The sequence below is a fragment of the Callorhinus ursinus genome, unplaced genomic scaffold (assembly GCF_003265705.2).
Source record: "Callorhinus ursinus isolate GAN/ISIS: 27379988/994484 unplaced genomic scaffold, GSC_fseal_2.0 scaffold18, whole genome shotgun sequence".
NCBI classification, from domain to species: domain Eukaryota; kingdom Metazoa; phylum Chordata; class Mammalia; order Carnivora; family Otariidae; genus Callorhinus; species Callorhinus ursinus.
In genome coordinates, this window is record NW_027397080.1 from 25,011,778 (window position 1) to 25,022,429 (window position 10,652).

Consider the following 10,652-nt stretch of genomic DNA (forward strand, 5'->3'; position numbering starts at 1 on the left):
TTCCTTCCTTCCTTCCTTCCTTCCTTCCTTCCTTCCTTCCTTCCTTCCTTCTTTCTTTCTTTCTTTCTTTCTTTCTTTCTTTCTTTCTTTCTTTCTTTCTTTCTTTCTTTCTTTTTTTAGAGAAAGAAAGAGCGCAGGGGGAGGAGCAGAGGGAGAGGGAGATGAAGGGGAAAGAATCCTAAGTAGACTCCCAAGCTGAGCAGGGAGCCCAACACGGGGCTTGATCTCATGACCCTGAGATCATGACCCGAGCTGAAACCAAGAGTCGGATGCTCAACTGACTGTGCCACCCAGGTGCCCCTGTACTCTTTTATTTTTTTTTAAAGTCTGTTTATTTAAGCACTCTCTACATCCAACATGGGCTCAAACTCAAGAGCCACACACTGTATTGACTGAGCCAGCCAGAAGCCCCTGTTTAAATATAAGAGTCTAGGGGCACCTGGGTGACTCAGTCAGTTGAGCATCTGCCTTCGGCTTGGTTCATGATCCCAGGGTCCTGAGATCGCGCACGTCGGCTCCCTGCTCAGCGAGAAGTCTGCTTCTCTCTCTCCCTTTGCCTGCTGCTCTGCCTACTTGTGCTCTCTATCTCTCTGTCAAATAAATAAATAAAATCTTAAAAAAAGTAAAAATAATAAATAAATATTAAAGTCTATTGGTCTATCTTGTAGTTTGAATGGCCCTTCTCCCACGAATGTTTTTGTAACATGCACTGGTCATTTGGAAAATACTGCGTATCTCCCAGGTGTTGACACATTTCATTTTAATTAGTGTATATATATACACACTATATAATTAGTATATATATGACACTATATTAATTAGTATATATATATACTATGATATTATAGTATAATTAATATCACCACTAATATCAGAAAAGTCTTTAAGTATTAGAAGTGTTGTGTGTGGCTATAGTTCATTCATTTTCACTGCTATAAACTATTTTGTAGGGGCGCCTGCATGGCTCAGTCGGTTAAGCGTCTGCCTTCGGCTTGGGTCATGATCTCAGGATCCTGGGATCGAGCCCCGCATCGGGCTCCCTGCTCCACGGGAAGCCTGCTTCTCCCTCTCCCACTCCCCCTGCTTGTGTTCCTTCTCTCGCTGTGTCTCTCTCTGTCAAATAAATAAATAAAACCTTTTAAAAAATAAATAAACTATTTTGTATCAGGACATGTATATGCAAATGTTAATGGATTTAAGTTTCCCAAAATTCTTTTTCTTGAAAGCTTTCATTTTATTGGAGGCAACAAATGCTGTCAGTTGTTCTCCTTGAAGTGATGGGCTAACTTCGTCCACTTTTAGAGAAATATCCACTGAATACCAAAGGCTGAATAACCATAGTTTGTCCTTCGTTCAAGTAAAAATGTCATTTGATGTCCAGGAGAGGAAAATTTTCCATTTCTCTCTTAGAATTTCCAACTGGGACTGACATAAGATAGATGAACAGGAGGGGCACCTGGCTGGCTCCATCAGTAGACTGTGAGACTTGATCTCAGGGTCATTAGTTCAAGTCCCACATTGGGTGTAGAGATTACTTAAATAAATAAAACTTTAAAAAAAAGATAGATGAACAGGAGAAAAGCATATGAATCTTATTTATATGTAAACGGGCGGCCTCATAAGAAAAATGAAGACCCAAAGAAATGACTCAGCCTGAGTGTTCCTATACTAGGTTGAACAGAGAGTAGTGAATGTGGAAAAGTAATGAAACTACATGGGCGGACTAAAGGAAGATAAGAGTTATTTTAACGAGGTCTATTATGGAGTTCTCCCAGCCAAGGCTCCCATCTCTTGTGATAAGAATGTTTCTTCCTGGGGCACCTGGGTGGCTCAGTTGGTTAAGTGTCTGCCTTCAGCTCAGGTCATGATCCCAGGGTCCTGGGATCAAGCCCCGTGTCGGGCTCCCTGCCTGCTTCTCCCTCTCCCACTCCCCCTGCTTGTAATCCCTCTCTTGCTGTGTCTCTGTCAAATAAATAAATAAAATCTTTAAAAAAAATAAAATAATAAAAAAATTAAAAAGATTTATTTACTTATTTTAGAGAGAGAGAGTGTGTGTGTGCAAGCAAGCAGGGAGGGGCAGAGGGAGAGGGAGAGGAAGAGAATCTCAAGCAGACTCCCCACTGACCGTAGAGCCCAACACAGGGCTCCATCTCAGGACCTTGAGATCATGACCTGAGCCAAAACCAAAAGCCAGTCGTTTAACCGACTGAGCCACCCAGGCGCCCCTCAGTCCATATGCCAAAAGTGGCCTGTTTGGTAGCGGCATGCCCTAAACTCCTTCATTCCCCACCTACCTGAAACTTCTTTGTAAATCTCATATATTAAAAGCTTAGTGACTACAGGGAGAAATTTGAGTTAGAAATTGTGATATAAGATACCTGTAAAAAGGGGAGAAAAACAGATTGTAACAAGCAGAAAAGAACAAATCTAGGCATGATGTCCCATAGTTCACTGGCTCAGTGGTCCCTTCAGTTTGTATTCATCCTACTTTGGGTTCATTGAGCTTCCTGGATTTATAATTTATAGTTTTATCATATTTCTCTTTTTTTGGTACATTTTTCCATACATAATATTTTTATATGCCCCCCTCCTCTCCTTCTGGGACTCCAATTCCATAACACTTAAAAGACTCTGTAAAGGTCATTTGTTTTTGTTTTTGTTTTTTTAAGATTTTATTTATTTATTTGACAGCGAGAGAGGGAATACAGGCAGGGGGAGTGGGAGAGGGAGAGGGAGAAGCAGACTCCCCCGCTGAGCAGGGAGCCCGAAGCCAGGCTCAAGCCCAGCACCCTGGAATCATGACCTGAGCTGAAGGCAGACGCTTAATGACTGAGCCACCCAGGTGCCCCCAATTCCATAGCACTTAAAATTGTTTCATAGGTTACTGGTGCTCTGATCATTGTATCCTGAATTTTCTCTCTGTGCTTCACTTTGAATAATTTATATTGCTAAGCATTCAAGTTTGCTGATATTTTCTTTTGCTGTGTCTAATCTCCTCTTAGGCTTAACCAATGAATTTTTCATTTCAGCTATTGCATTTTTCATATTTAAATATTTCATTTGGTTCTATTTCATAGTTTTATTTCTCTCTTCACATTCGTATTTCCTTTAAATCCTCGGGCATATTTATAATAGCTCATTTAAGGTCCTCTTCTGCTAATTCCATCATCTTTGTGTTTTCTGGGTCTATTTATATAAACTGATTTTTCTTTTTTTATTGGTCACTTTCCTGCTTCTTCTCATGTCTGCTAGTTTTTGATTGGATGCCATTTTGTCTGGATTTTGTTCTTTAAAATGTTGAACTAGAGGGCAGGTGATTAAGTTACTAAGGATAGTCTTCTTTCTTTCAAGGTTTATGTTATTTTATTTTAGTAAACTCTACCCCCACCATGGGGCTCCTATTAATGACTCTGAGATCAAGAGCCATATGCTGTACCAACTCAGCCAGGCAGGTGCCCATCTTTCAAGGTTTTAAAGCTTTGTTAGGGAAGATCGAGTATAGTCTCTCCTCTAGGGCTGAGCTAGTCCCAACTACTGAAGGAGGACTCATCTAAGAGCTCTACTAATCCCACAGGTGTTCAACAAAGTCTTTCCGCTCTGGCTGTTTGAAACTCATGTGTCTCTCGGCCCTAGGTAAACTCTGGTAATTGTTTTTTGTTCTTTGTCTGGCTTTATGAAATTTCACACTATGTGTGTACTGCTTAATATGCAACCAAAGACTCAAGAATACCCCATGCATATTTCTGCAACTCTTTCTTTTGCATGGCTCCTCTCTCTCTGATATCCTGATACACTAATCCCAGTGGCCTCCATCTTCACCAACTACAATGTCTGTCCCTTTACCTCAGTGAGTCTGCTGTTCTGCCTGGGTGCCACTTCCGGTACCACAGTCCAGAAAGCACCTCCAGGCAAAGTTCTCTAGAGATCATTAAGCTCACCTCATTGGTTTCTCTCAGGGATTATAGTCTTGTGCTGCCTGTTGCTCAATATCTGACAACAGTTTCATATATTTTGTCCATGTGTAGTTATTTATGGCAGGATGACAAGTTCGTACCAGTTCCTTCATTATGGCCAGAAACAGAATTCTGTTCATTTGTCTTCAAATTTTTTTTCCTGTTCTTCAGATTGGATGATTTTTATTGGTCTGTCTTTCTGCTATCTCCAATCTGCTACAAGTGACTTTTTCACTTCAGTTATTGTAACTTTTGGTTCTAGAATTTCCATTTGTTTCATGTTTGTAGTTTCTGTTTCTCTATTCATTAAGATCACATTTTCCTTCAATTATTTGAATATATTTTTAATATCTTTTTAAAAAGATTTTATTTATTTGAGAGAGAGAGAGAGAGCACAGGTGGGGAGAGGGGCAGAGGGAGAGAAAGAGAAGCAGACTCCCCATTGAGCAGGGAGCCTGATGTGGGGCTCAATCCCAGGACCCTAAGGTCATGACCTGTGCTGAGGGCAGATGCTTAACCATTGGGGCCACCCAGGCACCCCTTTAATAGCTCTTTTAAAGCCATTGTCTGCTAAATCCAATGTCTGGGCTTCCTCAAGGTTGCTTTCCATAAGTTTATTTTTATGGGCCTTACTATAGGCCACATTTTCCTGTTTCTTTGCATGTCTGATAATTTTTGAAAAGATTTTATTTATTTATTTTAGAGAGAGCAAGAGCAAGCAGGGAGAGAGGCAGATGGAGAGGGAGATGATCTCAAGCAGACTCTCACTAAGCACAGACCCTGACACGGGGCTCGATCTTGGGACTCTGAGATCATGACCTGAGCTGAAACCAAGAACAGGTACCCCATGCATGGCTGATAATTTTTTATTGTGTCCTGGACATTTTATTTTTTTAAAGATTTTATTTATTTATTTGACAGAGAGAGACACAGCGAGAGGGAACACAAGCAGGGGGAGTGGGAGAGGGAGAAGCAGGCCTCCCGTGGAAGAGGTAGCCCCATGCGGGGCTCGATCCCAGGACCCTAGGATCATGACCCAAGCCAAAGGCAGATGCTTAACGACTGAGCCACCCAGGCACCCCTGTCCTGGATATTTTAGATGATATGGTTTAGAGACTGGATTCTGTTTTGTTTGGAAACCGGACTCTTCCTTTGATGAGTGTTATTTTTTTTTCTTGTAGGCAGTTCAGTTACTGGCTGATCACTTCAAGTTTATGTAGTCTTGGTTTTTTACTTTGTTAGGATGTATTTGTGAAAGGCCCAGGTGTTACCTAAACCCTCTAACTTGGTAGACTCAACTTCCAAACTCTGTTTCTCCTGTGAATTTTAGTTTTAGGTAAGGTCTATAGCAGGCAGAGGTCAGCAAATTACGGGCTGCAGGCCACATTCTGCTCGCTGTTTTTACAGTTAAAACTTTTATCAGAACACAGCCACATCCATTCATCCACACATATAGTATATGGATTCCTTGATGCTACACCGGCAAAGCTGAGTATCCATTATCACTTCTGTGATAATGAAATTGTCTACTTCTTGTAGTTTTATCAGATTTTGCTTCATATTTCATTTTTAGAATTTTGTATTTCCTGATGAACTGAACATTTTATCATTATATGGTAATCATTTGTGTCTCTAGTAATGCTTTTTGTCTTAAGGCCTAGTTTTTAAAATATTAACATGGTTATACCAACTTCCTTTGCTTAGTATTCAACTGACATAACTTTATCCTTTGAGTTAATTCTTAAAAATTTAATGTGTACGTTGTTTAAAAAGCCAAAGAGTCCAAAAAGGTTTATAATAAACCCTTGTAGTTCCCCACACCACTCTTCACCATGCTCCCCACTCCCTGAAGTCTCCCTTCCCAAGACAAATACTTTGACTCTCTCCTTGCTTTGAAAACATATGCATGTACTACAATATTTTGGTTAGTGATTTTTTTGACTTGTATCTATTGACTTCCTATTATGGTATGGGTTTAGCTGTCTGATACAACCATCCCCTAAGTTCCCCTCTACCTATTCTAATATATTATCATTTTTTACTAAATAATTTGGGGGGGTTTCTATTATTATGGCTATGCAATTTTTAACAGCTGAGTATTTTATTATACTATGATTTCATTTCCTTGCCTTTCTAGTTCCTGAAGCTGACAACTGCCTTGATTTTGTTTTCTTTGTACTCATTAACCTGTGCCGCCTTCTTACAGTTTCTTTTTCTTGGAGGCATGTTCTAAATAATTCCATTATTCTCACTTTTGGATTAATTTCTTTTTAAGCCTGTTGCTGAGCTGTCATCTTGGGGGTCTGTTGTCATCTTAGGAATTCTTTCTTCCTTTCCTCTGATTAGGATTCTCTGTTTGTTAGATTACACGCCTTACTCTTCCTTGGTTTGCTTAATCCTTCTTGGTTTGTTTGGTTTAGTTAAAAAAATAATGGAGGCATTTTCCCTAGTAGCTTTGTTTGGGTTAGAAAGGAAGTGATTCAACAACTAGTGCAGGAACGCCACCCCTATTCTGTCTCCTACACTATAGTGATCTAATCTAAACTCGTCCTTTATGACAGTTGCACTACCAACATGGGATCTCCCTTTACCATCTTCCTTTACTGTTGCTTCTCCTGTGTTGGAATTTCTGTTTTCTATATGTATATCTTCCTTTTCTGTTTTGGTTTATGCCCTCATTTTAGAAGAATATGTCCTCCAGTAGATACTGAGGAAAGAATGCAGAGAATACAAAATTTTTGAGATTTTATGTGTCTGCAAAAGTTTATTTATATTCCCACTGAGTAGTTTAGCTGGGTATAGAATTCTATATTGTTATATTAGTTCAGGAATAGACCCCGATGCACTACAGTTCAAACAAGATAGTTTATTTCTCTCTTATATTGACAGTCCAGAAGAAGCAGGCAGGAAGATGAGGCTGCCCAGCACACAGCTTATTATTTCTTTCTAACTTATTGTCCCACCAATCCCTAGGTCAATCCTAAACCAATTTACCAGCAACACATCTGAATTCAAGACCGCGGGAAGGGGAGAGAAGTGGAGAGCAAGCAATGTCCTTTAAAACTGTGACCAAGAAAGTTGCACACATTTTGCTCATGTCCTTTGGCCCTTGTGGAGTGAAGTTATTTCTTGGTCATCTTTTTTACTCAACATGTTGCCTTTTCATTTACTAGTTTTACACAGGGGTCTAGATCCAACTTCCACGTGAAGGCTCTGGTATCCATTTTCTGTGTTCTATGTGTGAAGCTCATCAAAACCCCAAATTCCAGGCCCCAGAGATAGGCAAAGACCGTAGCAGAACCAGCAACTTAAGCCTTCAGTGTTTCCCAGCACCGAGTAGCATGCCCACCCCTCACCACTGCCTCAAAGCCCTGGATGGTCTGGCTCTGCCATCTTGCTGCCCACATCTCCCACTCTTCCTCACATACCAGGCTCTAGCCCCTCTGGCCTCCTTGCCATTCCTAGAGCTCACTGAGCTCTTTCCCACCTCCTTTCCACATGCCATTCCCTCTGCCTGAAAGACTGTTCCTCTAGAGATATCCATTTGACTTGCTCCCTCCCCTCATTCTGCTCAAATGTCACCACCTCTGAGACTTTTGCTGACCTCTGTGAGCAAAATAGCCCCTCATCACTACCCACCGTCCAGCTTTTACTTGCCCTCATTACACCCACCACTATCGACAGGGTATTGTATTTATTTGTTCATGGTCTGACTCTCCCACTAGGTGCGTGCCTAGGTGGTCGATTTAGAAAGGAATTCCAGGGAGGAGCGAGAGAAGGAATGTGAACAGAGGAGGGCCAATACAAGCATGTGTTGAGTCAACCACTCCCAGGATCTTCTGAGGAGTCTAGGGATAGTGGTTCAGAATTCTGTCAGGAGAAGAAAGAGAAACCTGTATACCTCAGCTGCTAGCTTCTTTGGTCAAGGGTGGCCCCCACCGTGGTTTCAGAGAAGCTCCAGGCAGGCGGCTTCTGAGGTGAGGCCACCTCAGACTGTCCCTGTGCAAAGCTGCTCCAAGTCCGTGTGGAAGTGGTCACTGTGGCAGTGGCCGGAGTGAGAGAGGGGCTGGGACACTAGGAGGCAGGGACCTTCTATGGAGATCTCCTGCACTGCTTTCCCAAGCACCTAGATGCATGGCCGGCCTGCAGTAAACACCCACTGAGTATCTGCTGAATGCATGAGCGGAGCCGTAGTCTAGTGGGCGGGCGAGTAGCCGTGAGTCAAGAAAATAAAACTCAAATCTGGAAGATGAGCAGGTTAATCGCACAGCTGTCTTACAGAGCACTTGTACATCTAAGTAAAAATATCAGTGATGGAAAGCACAGGTGACACTGACCAGGCTCTTTCCATGGGCCACACTGCTGAGTGCTTGATGGGCCTTGTTATTTAATCCTAGAACGTGAAGACTGTTTGATCCATTTCACCCAGGGGAAACCTGAAGCCCAGAGAAGTCATGTGACTTGCAGAGATAGGGTTGGGGTGACTGGAGTCCAAAGCAAGGCAGTGACAGGGAGTTAATGGCAGAGCTGGGACTAAAACCCAGGTCTCCTAACTCCTGGGCTTGTGTCCCTGTCCCAGAGCTGGCCAGACAGAACAGGGGCTCAGAAAGAGGTGGGGGGAGAGGGCGTGAATTAAACACAGCCAGGCTGAGCTGGGCGGGCACTGCCTCCCCAGCTATTACCAGAAGAAGCTGAAGGAAGGCACCTGTAAGGCCCGAGAGATGGAGTCGGCCATTGGCTGGCTGCGGTCCCAGAAGAAGCTTCCCTACAACCCCCAGCAGTCATACTTGGAAGTCCCAGAACGAAGGGTCCTCAGGATCCTGAGCCGGCTGAAGCAGCACAACTATGGTGAGGGCCTTGGGCACAGTGAGCACTCTGCTCTCCTGCCCCCCCCCCCCACCGGCCTCTTTCCCTGGGCCCACAGCCAGACCCAGGAGCTGAGAGACATGGTTTCCCACTTTGGGCTTAACTGTGTGCATTAGTCAATGGTCTGAAAATCACCACCCCACCTCTAGCCCTCTGACAAGGGCCTTCTGCACTCTTCCCTGGGGCTCAGCCCTGAGCACACGTTGGTCCCGAGAGCCTCCACTGAGCAGGGAGGGCGATTAGCAATCGCAGCTCCACATTTACTGAATACCCACTGGGGTCACTGCCCATGCTAGGCCCTTTGTAGATGTGCCAGGATTTAGTGCTCAAGATCACATATTTACCCCATGGTACAGATGAGAACAGTGAAACTGAGCAAGTTTAAGCCCAAGGCCCAGGGCCCCACAGCTAACCTGTGTCAAGAAAGGGCAGTTTATACCCAGGTCTGACTCCAAAACCTGTGCTCTTTTCACTGGGCAAGGCTGCCTCCCTGTAAGAGCAGTTGCCATTGATTAAACTAGGAGTCCTACTGTGTGCCAAGTGATAGGCTAGGAGCTTTCCAGAGTCTCTCTAGTGTGCCTACCAGACTGCCAGGACCCAGCACAAAGATACGTGTTCCTGTGTAAGCTGTTACGAGCCCTTACACTGTGCTTGGCGTTCAGCGGCACGCTGCACACATATTATCCCTTTAATCCTCCTTGTCAGCTCTGTGAGGAGGGTACTCACCCCCAGCTTACACAGAGGCTCAGAGAGGGTAAGCGATTTGCCCCAAACCCACCCAGCTCAGGATGTGGCAAAGCTGGGATTTCAGCTGGGTCTGCCTGCCTCCCAAGGCTGGGCTTGTTCTGAGGCACTCCCCGCTCCTGCCTCCTCCTTCCTCCCTTGCCAGATGCCAACCTGCAGAGCCCCTACACGCAGGTGCCCTGTGTCCCACTCTGCCCTCGGCTGGAAAAGATGACCCGTCAGAAGCAGGGTAGCCACTGCGTGCTGGACCCGTGCACCCCCACCAGCCTGGGCCCTGACATCCGGAGACTCCTCTTCCAGTCAGGATCTCAAGGAAGCAGGTGGGTGCCCAGAAGGCAGGAGCTCCAGCCCAGGCCCATCCCACCTCCTTTTTTCACAAGGCCCTGGCCTAACCCAAGGGGAATCCATCCTTCCAGGAGATGATGCCCGGGATACTGCTGCTCCAGGGAGGAAAAGGGGGAGAAGGGGGAAAGGATGGAAGCAGTAAGGAGCTAAGCTTTACTGAGGGCCCACGTGCTGCACCGACTGTGCTTAAGTCAGGGCACTTCTGCCTTGCTGTGCCCAGACTCAGTGGCACATACCGTCTTTCTCTCAGGCTGGTACCACCACGTAGGGGGTTAGCTCGCAAGTCCTTTGACCGAGTCTGACTCCACATAGGAGCGGTAGGAAACAGGCTTGACTGCTGGATGGAGGGAAGCTTCCCCTGCAAGTCCTCTTCTAGGCGCTTTGGGGGCAAAAGAACTCAGGACTTGCAATCAGTCCCCTGAGCCCAACTACTTGGCTCCACTGCTTCCCAGGGAAGCCACCTCTCCCCTGGGGCACCTGGGAATGGCTCATTTCCTCCCACCCTTCTCCTCACCTCTCCCCCTAGGGAACACGGCTCTGAGAGCAGAAAGTGGCTCAGCTCTGTGCCGGCTCGAACCCACTGACCTCCGGAGCCCTGACTCTGAGCAGCTGTTCGAGACCTGCAGGTGGACAGGTCATTAGGCAGGTATCGCTGCTGGATTTTGCTTTTGCGGCCTGGTAAGCCAATAAACACCAAGAACCTTGGCCTGTGTGTCTGGTGCCAGGGGAGACCCCCAGGTTTTC

The 10,652-nt window shown here is 45.0% G+C and overlaps 1 protein-coding gene across 6 annotated transcripts in view; it reads left to right on the forward strand.

The window, feature by feature from the left end:
• Positions 1–10,558, forward strand: part of SPATA21 (spermatogenesis associated 21) — a 32,992-nt gene extending 22,434 nt beyond the window's left edge. For 4 of the 6 annotated variants that reach the window (XM_073903296.1, XM_073903294.1, XM_073903295.1 and 1 more), the window contains 2 exons: positions 8,629–8,801; positions 9,709–9,986. In XM_073903296.1, coding sequence (XP_073759397.1) covers positions 8,629–8,801; positions 9,709–9,986 — 451 coding nt within the window. Of the gene's footprint in view, positions 1–8,628; positions 8,802–9,708; positions 9,987–10,434 lie in introns of those variants that run through there. The other 2 variants (XM_025855892.2, XR_012381359.1) reach the window with 2 other exon arrangements.
• The last annotated feature ends 94 nt before the right edge of the window (positions 10,559–10,652 follow it).